Source organism: Cloeon dipterum, chromosome 2 (genome assembly GCF_949628265.1).
Source record: "Cloeon dipterum chromosome 2, ieCloDipt1.1, whole genome shotgun sequence".
In the NCBI taxonomy this organism is placed as follows: domain Eukaryota; kingdom Metazoa; phylum Arthropoda; class Insecta; order Ephemeroptera; family Baetidae; genus Cloeon; species Cloeon dipterum.
The window spans coordinates 18,210,003-18,227,886 of record NC_088787.1 but is presented as its reverse complement, the minus strand read 5'-3'; the positions used below and the strand labels follow the sequence as shown (position 1 = coordinate 18,227,886).

The 17,884-nt window shown below is 42.2% G+C and overlaps 4 protein-coding genes across 5 annotated transcripts; all 4 read left to right on the top strand.

Annotated features, from left to right (window-relative positions):
- The first annotated feature begins 86 nt into the window (after positions 1-86).
- Positions 87-2,156, top strand: spn-F (Protein spindle-F). The gene is made up of 7 exons (XM_065477305.1): positions 87-238; positions 778-849; positions 907-1,059; positions 1,118-1,307; positions 1,367-1,452; positions 1,504-1,605; positions 1,661-2,156. The coding sequence occupies exons 2-7, from the start codon at positions 778-780 to the stop codon at positions 1,862-1,864; spliced, it is 807 nt and encodes a 268-aa protein (XP_065333377.1). The 5' UTR covers positions 87-238; the 3' UTR covers positions 1,865-2,156.
- Positions 2,157-3,830: 1,674 nt separating this feature from the next.
- Positions 3,831-6,662, top strand: Mlc1 (Myosin light chain alkali). Of its 2 annotated transcripts, XM_065477307.1 has the most exons (7): positions 3,831-3,972; positions 4,252-4,279; positions 4,705-4,842; positions 4,910-5,077; positions 5,423-5,509; positions 5,670-5,722; positions 6,322-6,662. In XM_065477307.1, exons 1-6 carry the CDS (start codon positions 3,970-3,972, stop codon positions 5,714-5,716), a joined length of 471 nt encoding a protein of 156 aa, XP_065333379.1. In that variant the 5' UTR covers positions 3,831-3,969; the 3' UTR covers positions 5,717-5,722; positions 6,322-6,662. The 2 variants fall into 2 exon arrangements, with proteins under 2 accessions (XP_065333379.1, XP_065333378.1); XM_065477306.1 differs by lacking the exon at positions 5,670-5,722 and having other exon boundaries at positions 3,839-3,972.
- Positions 6,663-6,819: 157 nt separating this feature from the next.
- LOC135935173 (uncharacterized) lies at positions 6,820-12,932 on the top strand. Its single transcript, XM_065477297.1, has 8 exons — positions 6,820-7,622; positions 9,482-10,342; positions 10,399-10,805; positions 10,981-11,123; positions 11,180-11,245; positions 11,298-11,443; positions 11,502-11,618; positions 11,677-12,932. Exons 2-8 carry the CDS (start codon positions 9,500-9,502, stop codon positions 11,791-11,793), a joined length of 1,839 nt encoding a protein of 612 aa, XP_065333369.1. The 5' UTR covers positions 6,820-7,622; positions 9,482-9,499; the 3' UTR covers positions 11,794-12,932.
- Positions 12,933-14,063: 1,131 nt separating this feature from the next.
- LOC135935172 (uncharacterized) lies at positions 14,064-17,828 on the top strand. The gene is made up of 6 exons (XM_065477296.1): positions 14,064-14,244; positions 15,154-15,699; positions 15,806-16,139; positions 16,190-16,374; positions 16,434-16,554; positions 16,612-17,828. Exons 2-6 carry the CDS (start codon positions 15,154-15,156, stop codon positions 17,694-17,696), a joined length of 2,271 nt encoding a protein of 756 aa, XP_065333368.1. The 5' UTR covers positions 14,064-14,244; the 3' UTR covers positions 17,697-17,828.
- Positions 17,829-17,884: the final 56 nt, after the last annotated feature.

Sequence of the window (17,884 nt, the reverse complement as noted above, 5' to 3'; positions counted from 1 at the left end):
ATTATATTGTATTATTAAGTATGATACTATCACTTTTCTCCTTTCGAAACACCACTCTGGAAGCAGCTGACGCAGCTTTGCCTAACAATTAGCTATGATATAAATAATGGAATTTTGTTGGACATCACATACGCTGTGCTCTACGTTATTGAATTAATAGTCCTTCAATGGTTGAGGCTACATTTCACGTCTTCTGACAAATCGACCGTCATCTACCTTCATTTGTCCCAATTTGAAAGTGAGTAAATTTCCCCAATTGTTTTATTTTTAAAATTAGAACACTAACCAAAATTTAAGATTAACATTTTTAGAAAGCACGCTATTGACTATTATTGATTCACCACTTGGCAAGAAAAAAGGGATTTACCAGAATATCACAATGATTTAATAATGTAACCACAAATTTCGAACTATCATTATTCACTCTTATAATAAAAACGAGGTGACCAATTTTTGGGTTTTAACAGTTGAGATCGGCGACTGCTTCGTCTTTGTCTATGACTTTCGACCACACAAAATTTCCAAATTAAGTAGTACGATATTTTCTCGTACATGTTTGTGCATTGAACACTCTCCTTACATAGAAATAAATCACTTTAAAGATTTTATTTTCAATTGCTCAACTATGTGTATCATTTAATTATAAATCCTCTAATTTGTCTGCCTAATATGTCATGTTTTATTTTAATAATATTAAACAATGATTCGGTAACTGATGGGCTACAAAGGAAACGACCAGATCCAATTAGTCTAATTAAAATTATGTATTGATTTCAGATGGATCGGACCAAAACGGTTACTCAACCAGAGAGTTCCCAGGTCTCAAAAGGCGCGCATCATGCCCTTCAAGTATATCGAAAACCAATTTCTCTTTGCTCTTGATAGTAACGCTCTGCTCTTGTACAGGTTGCTCTTCAAACACTCAAGAAAAGATGCGAACAACTGCAGCGAGCGCAAGTTTTGCTTGAAGATGAGAACATTTCCCTCAGAAAACAGCTATCAAGATTAGGTGGCGACAAATCAATGGTTACTGGCGATGGCTCAAACTCACAAGAGCAGGTTTTAACTGCGTTATCAACAAATAAAAAGTGTTCTAAAGGCCTTGATTTATTTTAAGATTGCCGTTCTGACTCACCAGAGGAATCAGATGTCACAGAGACTTCAATTAGTCGTATCAGAAAACAAGCAGTTGTGGAGGAGGCTGGCGAAGCTGAATCAAGCCAGACAGACTTTGGAGGTTTCCTTATCCCAAGTGTCTGACACGCTCAAACAGCATTCCGAATTGCCCTCCCTGATTGGAAATGATGGTAAAACTTTTTCTTGATGATCTCAATTATTAGCTAACAAAATACTTAAATTTTTATAGAAAGTAATTGTCTCGAGGAGATCTCACTCAAACTGTCGCAAACAATTGCGCTGGAAAAGCTTGCTTTGGAACAGCAGCAGTCACAGGTACATCTTCTATCTAGCGAATATATTTGTTTAATTTTTAATTCTCTTAAGATGTCTGAGTTGAAAGACAGCTTGTCACCTGATCCGCAGCCTCCACTGGATTTTGCTGATGAACCTGAGACTCTTGCTGTCCACTACGATCAGCTTGTCAAAGTAAAATATAAAATGGCTCATATGAACAGATAAAAACATATATTCAACTTTTCAGATCCGCGACGCCCTGAGGCAGCAGCAGCAGGCATTGAAGAGTGGATTGGAGGTAGTGTCTGCATACATGAATGGCAATGGTTCAACACTTCTTGACGAATCTATCCACACATGTCCAATGTGTTTCATGACTTTTTCCAAAAATGTGATGACAAGTGATGACTTTATTATGCATGTTAGTAGCCACTTTAAGAATGAGAACTGATTAGTAAATAATCACATGATTTTATAGTAAGAATAAGAACGTAAAAATGTCACAAATTTTAAAATGAGTGGCTAGATCAAAACCCTAGCAATCAGGTATCTGGAATTGATGTGATTTTTAATTTTCTGTTGGATTATCTAAAATTGGTTATCGCTGCAGGATCAAGCCAAATTTAAGATTGGCCTTTGAACTGAAAAACATAAAAATAAGAAAATATGTATTATCAATGTTTTTAGACGTTTAACATACATTATTCATACATTTTGCAAATAAAGCTCCAATGTGCAGCTTATCAGATGCTTTTTAATTTGCCATCTAAATTAATCACCGAATAAACAGCTCTTAATGACCCTTAACGAGATCGCAGTGTTTGGAGGTGGCTTCATTTGTAGCAGTTGCCAACTATTGATGACCTTTAATATGATAGAAAAATGTTGATACGTGGTTAAATTGGATCCCTGACTATGAAAGAGAGAGCTAGTTACCACGCTCGGCTGGGCCGTCGTGCCGGTTGCCTAACTCGCCTTTTACAGGGCCACTAGCTGCTCGCTGAGAATATACGCGCCGGGTGTCAATCAGTCGAATTTTATAAATACACACATGCAGAGTTATTTCAGTGAGGATAGGAAAAGCGTTTGAATAATTATTTTGTTGGGTATTCGGCTGGTGCGAGAAGAAATTGAAAGGCTTGGCATTGCACTGTGTGAATCGAGATTGGAGCCTACACTAATTCAGACTCATGTTAGTCTCAAGTTTTATTGTACGCCGGGCGACGTCACAGAATGTCTAGTTAGTTAGTCAGCCAGCGGGCGCATCTCGTCGGCTCACCTCCTATTTTACTATTCGCATCTCTGCGGCTTTTCTCCTTGAAATATCTCAGTGAGAGAGGCAACACCCGAGAGGAGAGGAGCGAACCTCTTCGATTATGTCTCCCGACCAGATCTTTTTAGATCGACATCCGTAAAAGTCCTTTAACAAAAATAACAGAGAAAGAAAAGAAATGAAGATCGATTAGTAAAATTTTAAAGAGTTACAAATTATATTCCAGATTTTTAATTATATTTTTAATGAACAAATCATGGATGATAAATTTAAAACCGATATCAAGTTGCGTCAACCGTTTGGCTCGAGAGTTGGATCTATTTTGAACATATATCGGAGGAATCTGAAAAACCAACGGTGCTGAACTGATCAAGGTGATTTACTGGCAGCTGGCGATCTGTGATTTGCTTGTTGTTAGTTTATTCCTTACCCCCTATATTTAGAACATTTTTAATAGAAAGGTCTCATTTTTCCTTTAATTTAAAAAAATAGCAACATGAGAAAAATAAAACCAAAAAAGCTAGAACGCCTAAGCTTCTTTGGTCGTAATTTCATTATTTCAAGTTTACAACAGGTAAAAGACGAGTTGACATCGAGTTCTAGTATAATCGATAATTGGAAAGCAAGGCTGGGCCAAAATAAGATCGATTCAGACCGCCAAACCTGCTTGAACATCTGATTGCAATTGTTACATGTGAATGTTGGCACATAAGAAGGTCACAAATCACACGTTGCGAAAGCTAGCGGTCCCGTTGCAAAATACGCCGTTTGCAAAAATCCTCTTGAATTTGTGCCCCAAAAACCGCCTTAGCCACCCTAATTGCCGACCAATTCTACTTCGTTATTTCCGTATTCAATGACAGCTAAATTTAGATTCACAATGATCCCGAAATAGCGAAACCCAATACAAGTAATGCAATATTATCGCCGGGCCTGATATACGAGTCGGACGGCGGCGCCAAAAAGGGAGAATCGCCCCCGCGGACCGAGCCGCTGCACTTGTTGCATGAGACGCTCGTCCGTCGCGAAATTCCAGACAGATCGGTGTCCGATGAAAAAATGCGCGAGATTGCCTGAGACGACGGGACAGAAAGAATCTTCTTGACCTGAATTCGTGAAACAGCGGTCTTGTGGGAGTGTGATCGGTCGGACGGAGTGCTTGGACGCAAGCGCGCAGCTCGTCCATGCAAATAGACTAGAAGGGGCTGCCTGACCAGGCTGCTCGCTCTCACTTCTCGCCAAGAAGTCTTTCAGTCAACAGGGGCACACCAGCGGCTGCACAAATGGTGAGTACGCACCGCAACACACAACTCCGATACCTTTGATCATCAGGACAATTAACCCTTTGTGATGGATCCACAATCAAGCTAACAATTTTATTTCGTTTGGAAATATTTCAGATGAGTTAATAGTTAAAATTTGAATTTTCAAACTTTGCGCTGTATTTTGAATTTTATTTAAAAGTCTTTGATTAAAATTAGTAAAATACAAATCATTTGTTAAAACAGAATTTGAATGCAATAGAAATTTGTTTAACTTTTCCTTCTATTTTCTTCTTGTTCCAGGCTGACCTTGCAAAGCACGAAGTTGAACGTAAGTTTTTTCCACCTAAAAAATCAAATTGCAAACTGCAGACGTCAAATTTCAACGAGTCCAACCTCAAGCCCGTACATTCCCTTAGTCAATTTCAATTTTACTAGTTTCATTTCCGGTTGAAAGTAAAAACATGCAACATGCAACTCGTGGGGACCGAAAATTGCATTTTTGCGTGCGCGTGTGCGAGCGGGCCAGCGGCGCTCCGAGAGCCCGCGGTTGTTCTGTAAATAGCCCGACGGTGGGCTGCCTCATCATAAAAGGAGCTGAGCTAAGTTTAGCCTCGGCTTGGGCCATCGAGATGCTTGGCAGGCACCCAACTCGATCGGTGCGGCGCGCGGCCGGCACCCAAGCCGATGCGTCCGACTCACTGAGCTCGCGGCCTGCAGCCGAACAAATTTGAAATCGAAACTGAAATGTTGCAGGCGCGGAGTTCGCTTTCTCCATCTACGACAATGAGGGCAACGGCATCGACGCCGTCGACCTGGGCAACCTCCTGCGCGCCCTCAACCTGAACCCCACCAACGCCACCATTGAGAAATTGGGCGGCACCAAGAAGAAGAGTGAGTCTCTCAATTGAGCCGCCACTGACACCTGAGATGCTTGCTAATTATCTGTGCAAATTTGCAGACGAGAAGAAGATCAAGTTCGACGAGTTCCTCCCCATTTTCTCCCAGTGCAAAAAGGACAAGGACCAGGGCTGCTTCGAGGACTTCAACGAGTGCTTGAAGCTGTACGACAAGGAGGAGAATGGAAAGATGCTTCTGGCTGAGCTTACACACACCCTCATGTCGCTAGGTGAGGCTTCGATTTCACTTTTTTTCCTCAAAATTTGCTTCCCAAATAAATTTCAACAGTTGATAAACACACCCAGAGCCATATATAAACATGCACAGCCAATTGGATTTTATAATTGATCACGGATAATCTGATAATATAATTTAAACAATAATTGAGGGCTTTTTTATCTACAAAAATTGAAATCAAGCTGATAAGCTGAACATATTAGCAACGGAATATTCTTGATTTTAATGCCGTGACTATTCACCTAGTTTCTCTTTCCAAGTTAGCTTATGCGTAGACTTGAGAATTAAAAACACGCTAATTTGAGATGGCTAATCAAGAAAACAATTCTATTTTTAGGCGAGCGCATGGAAGGTGGAGATGTTGACACCATCATTACCGATTGCTGTGGACCTGAGGATGATGATGGCTTCATTGACTACGTGCGTAAGTATCTGATCAACAATCAAATTTTATTATTCATTCGTATTCTACCTGAGACCCTCCCTTAAAATTGGAAAAAACCTGCATTACCCCTTTAAGTGAACAAACATAGAGCAAATACCAGTAGAATCTAGATGTTAAACCCTCTCGCACAAAATTACAGCCTTCCTGAAGAGCCTTGTTGCTGGTCCCCCTGACACCAAGAAGTGAACTATAGTAAGAACCAACGCTGGTTTTCGCGCTGAGAGAGACTAAAGAAGTTTTCTTTGTCTAATTTTGATTTCTCTGATGCAAACTAAGCAACAGGCCTCGATAAACCAGCGAAAGTCTGGCTTTGAGGCACCACGTTTACACACACTAGCTTTTTTCGTCCAACTGTCCATTTTTTCTCTTAACCACTAATTTTTTTCGATTATTGTTTTTTCGTTTCATATCTTCTTCGCATTTTCACTTTTTGTTAACGATTTCGTGAAACGTTGGTGTACAAACGTATTCCCAGCAGAGACTGCGGGACAAGTCTTTTTAACACTATTTATTTCACAGGCTTTTTACAAAGATCACGGTTTGGTGAGCATTTAAAACTAAATAATAAACATTCCACTGCAAATCTACTATTTGCAGGACGTTTGAGGTTTCCGTGTTAAAATACATAAATAAATAAAAAACAATACAGTGATCCAGCGGACCAAACCATGATGTGATTTCTAATTTTCCGTTCAACAGATATTCTTTCTCGCTTTTGTCCGTTTATCTTGCTTCTTTTTTGTGTGCCCGATAATTCGAAAAGGTTCTAATTCACTGTCCGATGTTTTCAGCTTTCCTCCAGAACATGTGCTCCAAGGGAACGCAGCCAGCCGAATAAACAAAATCCTCTCTTGAGCAATTTCATTTTTCATTTCCAAGATGGCCCAACAGCCACAAACGCAACAACACTTTTACATCAACGGCCAAATTTACACCTACTACTACTACTACTACAACAAAGATCAGTTGACTTGCATTCGATAACAAGAAACAAAAAAGAGAATGCGCAGCTCGCCGTATATTTTCTTTTTTAAGCTGCTATGATAGGAATGCAAAATACTATAAGATGACAACGATAATAATAATGTTTCACGTGTAAACATATTTAATAAAATCCAAAACAAAAATCAAAGTGGAATTTTATGGTCAGAAACCTTAAAAGCTCGATTTTGATTGTCTGTCATTTTTGTAGCTTGAGCCTAAAAATATTTGCCGAGACGGTTACAAATATTAAATTTGCACACGAGAAAAATTCATTTATTCTCACAGCACGTACGTTCGTGCAAGAGTTAATGCTTTCGTCTGCCTGTGTTTTGGACATTTTATTCTTATTATTTGTCAAAAAACTTCCATTAGCTGTTTTAAATTTATCTTACTGTCAGGGTACGCAAAAAACTTATGACATTTCTTGTAATTTGAAGTTTTAAATTTTGAATTCAGTTTCGAATGAAGAGAGAGAGAGAGAGAGAGAGAGGTGAAATAAAATTTTAAATTCACGTCATGCACGTTCTATTAAAATGGCAGATAAAAATTGGCCGCATATTGATAATAATCGATTAAATGTTAATTATATGTTTTCAACTGTAATTTAAAAGTACCTAGTGCGCTTTACAAAAGTTCAGCGAATTGTCCATGCAAAATCTATTTATGGCGGAGCTGCAATCACACGCTAATTAAGCTCTACCCTTCAAAGTTAGATGAAATGTCAATCGTGCGCGATCGGCTTTATTAATTGTTTTTCGCACGGCCGTCGCACAACGTTACATATTATATAAACACGTGGGTGTACTTTGTATTATTTGCATCTCCACCAGCTCGGTGCGGGGTACTATGCACAGAGAGGGAGAGGCACCCCATTGGTCGAGGCCGTCGAATATTAATCCGACTGGAAAGCGAAACGGCGGCGGTGGCGGACGGATTATCTGTGTACCAGGCGCTGCCTCTCGTGCTCTCTGTTATGGAATATATGTTTTGATATTATTATTGCCCTCTTTTGCTCTCAACATCCCATTATATATAGGCAATACACGAATGGGCGCGCAATCAGTCGCTCAGGCCGCCGTGCACGGCCAACTTCGTTCTCCGTGCCCAGGTGAGTCGCCCGCTTTTTCTCACGTTCCTTTTATTGCCCTGCTGCCTCGTGTAAAACGACCGCCCTTGCCGACGCACCCCCTAAAATCGCAGCAACTTTTTCCTGCGGAGTAGTGTTCATTTAAAAAATTCAACCACTAATTATAGTTTATTAGCTTTGTACTTAAATGATTTTCTTTTCTCAAGGTTCAAATTTTTCTCGTTAAAATAAATTTTTGAATAATTTTAAAGAATTTTTTATTATTCATTTTTCCTTCTTTTCCCTATGCACGAAAATTTATGAATGAAGTATTTTAATAGACACAAAATGCGTAAAGCGGATGACGAAAATATATCAGTGAGATCGATGTTCACTCCTTTTTCGTTGGCGACAAGAGACAAAGTTGAATTTAAAATTTTTACATTGACATTACCTTCGTCATTGATAACTAGTATGTTTGTAATTATTGAATTTCATATAAAAACTTAAATTGCACTAAGTTAAATTTAAAATACAGAATTTGTAATGCAATAAGACTCACGGGACACTATTATCGACAAATAAAAAGACACTCGGATCCCCCACGACTGTAAAAAGTAGATCAACTAAAATATAACGGCAGTAACTTTTTATTATGGCAGAAATAAAAATAAAAGTCAAACGGAAAAGCAGAGTTTCCATGACAATGTGTCAATGGCAGGTCACGTACGTGCACATTGCATATTGATTCCCAGGAATTCAGATTATGCGAGTGAGTCTCAGTTTGGCATAAATATATCCGCGTGTATTTTTTGTTTCAACGGCACGGGCAGGCACCGGAAGAAATCTCGTGCGACAAATAAACAGGGCATTTTCCCATAATTTATCAGGCCTGGCCCGCGTGACATCCGCGTAACGTCAAGTCAGTCCGTCTCTAATCGAACTGGAAACACGCACACTTTTCTCGAGTTTTATTCAAATTTTTTACATCCACCGTGGAACAAAGTGCACCGATAATTAATTTAAAGGAAGCTCGACAGAGTCGTGTTGCAAATTGCACAGGGAGAAATTAAATTTTCGCGCATTAGCGAAAGAGATTTATCAACTTGAAGCGAGCGGTGCCGCAACCGTCACGACACGAACGCTACGCGTGCTGCATAACCGGAACGTTCTGCAGCCACTCGTTTGTTGTCAGCATTCCCACACACCGGGGAAGTTAGCGAACTTTTTATTTCTGATGATTATTTCTCCCAGTCTCACGAATTGAATAAAACGTATGAACGTTAAATGGTTAGGGAAGAATTCTTTCCAGATCGATTTTTGCCCCTTTTGTTTCCACTGAAAATATTAGCGTACAATATTTACTTTTTACAGTTTGTAAACGAAGCACTCATTGCACATGAAAAGCCTGCTCTCGAAAGAACGGAAAACTTTACCACGTTTACGTGCATATCCGACTAAATTGATTTCAATTTCGTAGTTATGCAGCCGGTGAGCATTCCGTGCTATGCGGAACCGCATTACGTGCCAAGCGCTCACAACATATTTGCTCGCGCCACCGATCTTTCCCACTCAAGTTAGCGCGAATAAAGTCGAGTTAATTTCAACGCTCAGTGTCGAGTTTCCCGCTTGATTAATATAACTGCGTGCAATTAGCTAACTTAATTACGCCACGTCGCTTTGTTGCTTTAATTAGGTGGAGAGTGGTGATTAAGTGCTCTCATTCAATGAACATCTGTTTGTTTATTTTATTAAGCCACGGTGCCTTTGGCAATTGTTAAATTAAAGGATCGCTTGTGCAGCGACAAATAGAAGCTCGTTATTTTTTTTAAATGCGCATTTTAATTTGTCCGCATACAAAATAATTTAAATCCTGTTTGCCATATTGATCTCTTTTTTAGACTCAAAATTACTTCAACATGTCGGACTCTAACCAACCGATGAGTGGATTCACCGGCAGTGACATGTCCTCAATCAAACCCGACTCGATGAGGAACAGAATATCACAACAAGCTCCTGAATCAAACGCTTTCACCGCCTCGACACTTTCCTCGCAACAACGATCTTCTAATCAGTACCAAACCCAATCGCAGCATCAGCCTCCATCCTCAGCACAGTACCAGCCATCCAACGATTACAAAACTCCTTCGACAAATGATTTCAAAACTGCTACACCAGATTATAGAGCACCACCTACAAATGAATATAAATACCCTTCAACCAATGATTATAAAGCTCCTGTATCTGCACAATACCAGGTCCCTTCCTCCAAAGACCCTCCTTTGTCAACTCAATACCAACCAGTCACGACAGCCCAACACCAACCTGCCGCAACTCCGCTGAACCAAAATCAACCTCCAGCAACCCAGTATCAACCCTCGACCCAGTACCAATCCTCAAACTATCAAACAACCCCATCGAACCAGTACCAACCACAAACCCCCCAGTACCAAGCGCCGCCACCAAACCAGTACCAGCCTTCAGCAGCTCAGCCTCAAGTCGCGGCTCAACCGGGACAAGAAAAGCCAGAGAGGGCCACTGCAGGAATGATGAGGACCTCATCAGTTCGACAAATGCAGCCGATGGCCGAGGCCACACCTGTCATGCCAAGCGGAAAACCGGTGGCCAAAGAGGTCACCATTACGGTCACAGGGAAGCTTCCTTCGGTTCCATCCACGCCAGTCGCTAACAATAAGATACCAGTTGATACTACAAAGGATGTGGACGAAACGCTCACCAGACCTCAAGTACCTGACTTCAAAGTGAGAAAATTTATCTAATTTTATAAAATTTCTCCTGATTTAACAATAATTTACAGGATCTTCAACAGCGTCAATTCGAGAGACCAACAAATCCCCCTGTAACTGGACAGCAAATGTCCAGAGAAGCCACTCCACAGGCGCCACAGAAGTTGCGTCCAACAGATCTAACTTTTCAACAAGAGAGGCCCGTTTCGCGAGTTTCATCTAAGACCCCTGGCACGTGGTGTCCAAAAACAGGCAGGTTCGTTCCGGACCCACCTGATCCAAGAGCGCAACCTCAGCCGCATCCGCCGCCGCCTCAGGACGCGGCTACCCCAACTCCCCGGAAACCAAAGGGAACTTACTGTCCCAAAACAGGACGGTACATACCGCCAACGGGTGTGACGCCCGTCAGAAAAGCAATGACGCCTCGAGGGGACGAGTTCAGGGTCAAGTTTGCAGAGATCGAGAGCGAAACACCCAGGTACTGACTTTATTATCATAAACTTTATGGCTGGGCTTTTATTGGTATTATAGAGCACGAAAGCAGAGCATGAATCCTTATCCGTCAATCTCCCATTAAATATTTGCGGTGGCACTGCGGATTTCAAGCAGAGGCTATTATTTTATATATCTCGTATTGATTATATTTTAAAAAGGTATTTGCGGAGGGATCAGAGAAGCACTCGCCCATCCATGGCATTTGGAAGCGTAATATCTACGCCCAGAGACCAAGACAAGGCTAGAGTGAGAAGGGCGAAGAGCACAGATGGCATTGCGCAGAGAAAAGCGATGACTCCAAGTAAAGTTTATTAAATTAACAAAAAGCACGTTTGCTTATTAAATCATAAATATCAGGAGGCGATGGGAAAGACTTTGCCAGTTCGATAGAGAATTACGAATCCGCTGGCGAGGATAGACACGGTATAATTTTTTATTTATTAAAATAATGAATATTTTAATACTTGATTTGTAGGTTCTATGGTTCGCTCCACGAGTTCACGAAGTTCTTTCCGGCAACCCCGAACTGAAAATGTTGCTAGGACAACGGACTATAGAAACATCACTCCGCGAGTATCCACCTTCAACGATCACTACCAACCGACTGGTGGGGTTAAAAAGGTTCTGATTCCCATTTATATGAAAAATTAAGCAAAGTTTAAATATATGATGTTTCCAGGTTGTGGGGACAAAGTTGCAGTGGAACGCGAAAAGCAAAGTGAGTTCCTTCCGGCAACCGGAGGAAAGGAGTGCGCCGACCTACGAGCAAAGGAGCGCAGCTCAGAATGAAACAAGAGTAAGTGTGTTTTGATTAACATTCCTCGCTAACATCTCACGCTGACTGAGTTTAACAGGAATACACGGCGAGGCAGGTGGAGAATACGCCAAACCACCACACAGAAGCGCCGTACAACTATCCCAGCAACAACGACGACGATTTAAAGAGGGTGCCTAGAAGTAGGATTAAGTAAAAGTCGCGCGCAAATTGAATTAATGACGTAACAACGAAATGAATAGCAGGTTCAACGGACCAAAATATTATTGGTCAGTTTTTATCTAGTATTATTTAAAGATAGTCGCGCACGTAATGGTATTTTTCCGAGCAATCGAGTTGTCGTTTGGAAACGGATGAGTCTTGCAATTCTCAGAAAGCACTCACTGCAAGGCAGGCATTTCAAAAATGCCGAGATAAAAGAAACTAGCACCAGTTAGAAGGCCACTGTGAGAGAGATATTAATTGTTTTGGCACCTATTTCAAGTTCAATTTTAAAACAAAGCGTTTCACTTCTTAGTTAGTATAGGCAATCCCGAGCGCTGCCTCTTAGTAGCAAAAAGTGCTCAGCTACGTAGATTGTGCATCGCGAGAATTAAAAATAGTCCCCAACATTTAAGTGCACGTAAACAGCAAAAAATAATCAGAGTGAGTTGGATTCGTCTCGCCGAGCCAACAATGATCTGGCTCATTTGAAAAAGTGACGGGCTGTCGAAAGAGAAACGAGGCGAACTTCCCATCATCGCAACATTGAAGCTGTAAATCTTTTCACGCGCTGTGTGAATTCTCGCACAAAATGAATTTTACAGGGTATTGCCCAACGAACAGGTCCAGAATAAGTTAAGCCCAGGCCGCAGCCGCTGAACTTTTTAGCCTAATACAAATATAAACGGTGCGCTCGGTGAGTAATAAAAGTGTAGTGCAGAATAATGACCTCTCTTTCTCGAGAGCATTCGCAGCGCACCCAAAGTGCAGGTGTGAGAATACGTGTCTTATAACTATTTGTAACTCGGCTCGCGACCAAGTTAGCCGCAAGTTATTCCGCGCCGTTGACAGCTCTTGAGAAAGAGCTCGGAAGGCGCTCGATAGATTAATTAATCAATTACGAGGGAGAGACGGCTGCCGACAACAAGCGGTCGGGTTGTTCACACCGCCTTCTGCTGTTCGACCTTTTCCACCTCATCGCGGCTTGTTGATGTTATTAATTGAGAGCTCAAAATTGTTGTTGTTTGTAAGCTGAATTCTAAACACTATTGACAGTTGCATAATAATTCGAGATTTAATTGCACCATATGATGTGTATGTGATAGACGCAATAAAGCTAATGCTTACCACCAACTTTGCTGCATCATTAATTAATTCAAGATATCAATATTTTACTGAAAAACAGTGGGGTCCAGATTCGTGCGACGCGCAGTTATGGCGTCCGGTGGAGTATGGCGCGAAAAACGGTCACGTGAAAATTCGCGGAAAGAACCAAGTTTTCGTCAATATTGTGACATAATTTGCATTACTTGTACTAATTGTGTCTTTTGGATCGTAAAAACAAACTCTTGACATTCGTACGGGAATCCAAAGAGAGCTTTTTGCTTCCCACATTCAGACGCCATCTTGGATCTGCGCAGTGAGAACTAATTTTATCACACATCTGGCCCCCGCTGCTGAAAAATGAAAGGCCCAGCAGCGAACTAAAGCGTGTTCAAAATTCGTGGGAATCTAAAGCTCAAAATGACTTACAATTGTTGTTAAATTTGGTGAACAAATAAAACCCAATGAGTTACGAGTTCAATGGCTAATTGTAAGTAGTTACATTTATAGGGGGGCTGTTCTGTTGTTTATGTTGTTGACATATCACTTCTCGTTCCAAGGAACAATAATTCTACTAGAATTTGGCAAAAAAAGGAAAAAAGTGAGAAATCAAAGTTGTGAAAACGACCTTTTGAGATGGAGCCCATTTTCGTTTGAGTAGACCCAGGTCAGAAGAGATAATCAAAAACTCATTAACCGTCCAAGTAGGCGGCGATTAAGACAAAGGGGCGAGAAGTAGGACAGAAGACAATAAAACACGGGTGTCCCATTTGCAGTTCTGCGAACCCGACCGCTTTGACTGTGCAAAATGGGAATCGACCAAAATTTTGAGGCGTCGATTGCCACCGCCACCTTAATACAACTCGGAAGCATTGCAAAACGCGTCACACCGCGAATTGGAATTCCTCCGGGTGTAGAAAAAGGGGTGCGTCATCCGGAGGAATGCGCGTCTACCTCCGCTCTGGCAGGCTCGGCCTGAACTTGGATTTGCGCGTCGTGATAAGCCAAAGGTTATAATTAGCGTGCTAATTTCGTCCGGCCATACTTCTCGCGTTGAAAAAATCAAATTCAGATGAATGTTGGGAAAGCTGCTGAGTCAGTTGTAATTGCGTCAAGAGGTGTCTAGAAATAGCCAGCCGCTGTTCATCTGTTTATGTTGCTAGCTAGACGTGGACGACGTTCAGTCGAGGGGGAACCTGCTGCAGATTACGTCGTTGCCTCTCATTCTTGGATCACGATGAACGCGCTTGCGATCCACTCGTAGGGACAAATAGTGCTTCGAGTGTTCCAGCAGTAGATTGCAGTCAGCTGAGAGGAAAGAGGACTTATTATTTTGCACAAGGTAATTAGCATAGCAATCTAGCTCCACCGTTGACAACCGTCACCATTTGACACATGTAGGTGACTCATGCGAGTACATTTCGGGTGACGCACCCCCAGGTGCACATTTTGACGATCTCCTGGGATTAAAGATGCCTGTTGCCAGTGAAGTGGTGCTTAAGTTTTTCCTTGCGTTAATTAAAGACCATTTGAAAATTTTCCAAAAGGGTTGCGACGGAATATTCTGGAGATCCAGCCCACTAGCTGGCACCCGGCCAAGTTGAAAATTATAAATATGCGGAGAGTGGTACGTCACGAGCGACTACCACGGTCGTTTATTAATAAACAAGCCAAGGCATCCTTAAAATCCTCTTCTCGAGAGCAAATCTTAATAATTCTCAGTGTTTTGAGTGGAAGGTATTCTGGACACTAATCAGGGACAGGAATTGGAGGGAGGTCATTGAGAACAAATTTTCACTCGAGGTTTGCTCCATAGTATTGATGGAGAAATAATGCTAAAACCTATTACGCTTCCTACGTCAGTTTGTCGACCGCCGGATATATAGCACAACATAAATTAGCGAAAGAGAAATGAAAGGCCCAAATTACATTTAAAATGTTGTGACACAGTTGGCAAATGAACTGAATTATCTTGCACCAAGAAGCTTTTGGTGAATTGAGAAAAGGTGAAAAATTTATGAAGAAAAAATACACTTCATATTTACATCAATATCTGCTTTGCAAAAAATTGTTTTCATAACGCATCAATAAAAATTGCAATTATTCTCGTGTGTTGCAAAATAAAAGCAAGTTCACGCATTATGTTCCTTTCCTGAAAACTTTCATTATTTAATTTTCACGCAAGAAAATATTACTGTTTTCTATTTAAACAATTATTCGTAAAATTTTTAAAATGGCCTTTAATTTGCAGATGCCAGTATTTAAGGCAAATAGCAATGCTATCAACCAGAATGGTCCGTTCCGACCGCCATGGGTGCGGCAGGACAGCATCCCACAAGTGAACAGCCAGGTTCCACCCTGGAGGCGGCAACAGACTATAAACAAAGATGACGCTGAACCGGTAGTCGATGCGAAACCGGAGCCGTCACCGCAGCAGCCTCGAAAACAAAGCAAAATCGAGATCATCCCTACTATGCCCAGCAACAATAATATCAACTCGTTGCTCGCGAAGCCCCCTTCTTTGCCAGCACCACCGAAGGATCCCAGCTTGACCACGCCGAAGAAAGAACAGTCCACGCCGATTCAAGTGTCTAGTCGAAAGGTCACAAAGCCTAAGCAGAGCGAGGACAATGGGGATGTTCAGAGAAAGAATGCGGTCAACGAAGAAAAAAATTCCAAGGCGGCTAGTGAGAAAAAGTCAGCAGAAAATAAGGAGAGTGTGCGGAAAAGTGAACTTAATGAAGCTAAACCTGTGCAGCAGAAACCATCTCCGATTAAACGTCAGACAACAGTTCAGGTAAATGCAATAAATGAATATACATAAATTAAAAGATAATAAATGGCTATTTTTCTCTAGATAAAATGTATCAGTACAACCCAATTAAAAATATTCCCTGTTTCAGGAAAATGGAAATTCTAAAGAAAGCGCTTCTACCCCAGCCAAAAGTTCCCCAGAAAAGCAGCAAACAAAATCTGCTCCGCAAAAAGAAACTGTTATAGCTATTAAGAGGGAAGAAAAGCTCAAGGAAGCAGAAAAACCCCAAGCAATAGTGCCACCACCCCCTAAAGAAACGGGAAAGCCTCCTGAAGCACCGAAGCCTCCAAAAGAGCAAGAGAAGCCAAAAGTGCAGAAAAAAGAACCAGAGAAACAGGCACCTCCTAAATCGTCGCCAATGCCGCCGCCTCCGCCACCACCCTCAATGCCTCCAGCACCACCCCCACCACCAGCCATGCCAGGTCGGAGTTAAAAATTATCATTTATTTAGCATTAATAAATTGGATTTCAGGACAAAGTCAAAAACCACTGAATGAGGTCAAAAAAGTTAAACTAGAATCGCTGCGTAGTCGACCTCGTCGAAGACCAGACTGGATCGACATGATGAAAGAGGTTGAGAGTGGCGTCAGACTAAATCACGTAGAAACTAACGATCGTAGCCAACCGCTGATCCCCAAAGTGAAGGCCAAGGGAAAGGTGAGCTATTCTTGCCGTTTATTAGTTTTCAATCAATTCACGCTTTTCCCCCGTTGCAGTTCATTTATGAGTCTGAACGTAGCCACAGTAATATACACGTGATGCTGTTGAATCAAATTCAGAGAGGTATCAGGTTGAAAAACGTGGACTGTAACGACAGGAGCAGGCCAAATTTGCAAGGTATTTTGTCAAATTACACTGCCAAAGAGACCAAATTTTAACATTTTTTCTTGGCAGGTCTGCGCAAATTCCGAAGGCAACTGACCATAGAGGAGCAGCAGTTTAAAAAAGTCGAGCCTGTCAGCTCAGAAGACGAGTTGGATGACATCGACAAAGTTCGTGATGACCTGCAGTCGACCAAGCAAATGCTGCAAACCGAAATTGCCGAGAAAGAGAGACTGAGAGCGGAAAACGCACGCCTAATGGAGGAGCTGGCCAAGCTGAAAAAACAAATGGCCGGAATGGTGCAGGCTCCCTCGTCGGCTGGGGAAAACCCAGTGGTGGCGCAGCTGCAGCGCGAGTTGGAGGCCGCCAAAGCCGATGCGGCCAAGCAGGAATCGCTGGCGCAGCAGAGCCAACTGCAGCTGGGCATGACGCAAGCCCAGCTGGAGGACGCGCAGCACCGGTGCCTGGTGCTGGAGAAGAAGACGGGAGGAACGGTGCCCGAGACGGTGCATTCGGGCACGCAGACCATCGACCTGCAGAGGACTGGATCGAGAAAAGAGGCTGAAAAGGAGGAGAGTCCTGAAGAGGAAGAGGAGGAGGAGGAAACTGAGGAGGAAGAGGAAACCGAGACGGAGGAGGAGGAGGAGGAAGAAGACGAGGACACAGCCAAGCAGACGCAGGAGATGCGGGAGCTGCGGATGCAGCAGTCTAAGATGCGGTCTTTGAAGGAGAAGCAGATCAACGCGTTGGAGGAGAAACGGGCCCTCAGGTTCCAAGTGAACAACCTGCAGAAGGCGTTGAGGATGGAGCAGAAGAGGTTCTCTGCTCTGCAGCGGGAGGTGAGCAAGATGACTAAAGAGGAGGAGGAGGAAGAAGAGGAGGAGGATGAAGAGGAGAGCAGCGAGTCGGAATCGGAGACCGAGACTGAGAGCGAGGCCGAGAGCGAGCCGGAAGACATGTCCGATCCGATTCCATTCCGCGTCGAGGCGTTGTCAAAAAAGAACAAAATGCACGAGAACAGACTGGCGATGATCAAAAAGGGCAACTACCTACTCAAGGCGACCGTAGATAAACTCAAGGACAGCATGGAAAAGCAGCAGGGCAAGACAATGGCCGTTCAAGCCGAGCTGAACACCATTGTGGCCGAGCTCGGATAATGTAAAATAGGCGTTTTGTGAGCTAACCGGGAGCAACATATGAGGTGTGAATTTTCACAGACTTTCAATTATTTTAAATGCTTATTATTTACGCACTCTTGTTTGTATATAGACGTCTCTTGAAATAATTAATTGCCTGGCTCTTTTATTTCTCAATCCTGCTTTGGGTAATTAATATTTTCAGATAA

Coding starts and splice junctions, on each gene's coding strand:
- LOC135935173 (XM_065477297.1), top strand. CDS start 9,500: ATGTCGGACTCTAACCAACCGATGAGTGGATTCACCGGCAGTGACATG. Junction 10,343..10,398: donor CTCAAGTACCTGACTTCAAA/GTGAGAAAATTT, acceptor AATAATTTACAG/GATCTTCAACAGCGTCAATT. Junction 10,806..10,980: donor ATCGAGAGCGAAACACCCAG/GTACTGACTTTA, acceptor TATTTTAAAAAG/GTATTTGCGGAGGGATCAGA.
- spn-F (XM_065477305.1), top strand. CDS start 778: ATGGATCGGACCAAAACGGTTACTCAACCAGAGAGTTCCCAGGTCTCA. Junction 1,453..1,503: donor TGGAACAGCAGCAGTCACAG/GTACATCTTCTA, acceptor AATTCTCTTAAG/ATGTCTGAGTTGAAAGACAG. Junction 1,606..1,660: donor ACTACGATCAGCTTGTCAAA/GTAAAATATAAA, acceptor TCAACTTTTCAG/ATCCGCGACGCCCTGAGGCA.
- LOC135935172 (XM_065477296.1), top strand. CDS start 15,154: ATGCCAGTATTTAAGGCAAATAGCAATGCTATCAACCAGAATGGTCCG. Junction 15,700..15,805: donor AACGTCAGACAACAGTTCAG/GTAAATGCAATA, acceptor TCCCTGTTTCAG/GAAAATGGAAATTCTAAAGA. Junction 16,555..16,611: donor GAGCAGGCCAAATTTGCAAG/GTATTTTGTCAA, acceptor TTTTCTTGGCAG/GTCTGCGCAAATTCCGAAGG.
- Mlc1 (XM_065477307.1), top strand. Junction 4,843..4,909: donor GGGCGGCACCAAGAAGAAGA/GTGAGTCTCTCA, acceptor GCAAATTTGCAG/ACGAGAAGAAGATCAAGTTC. Junction 5,510..5,669: donor TGGCTTCATTGACTACGTGC/GTAAGTATCTGA, acceptor ACAAAATTACAG/CCTTCCTGAAGAGCCTTGTT.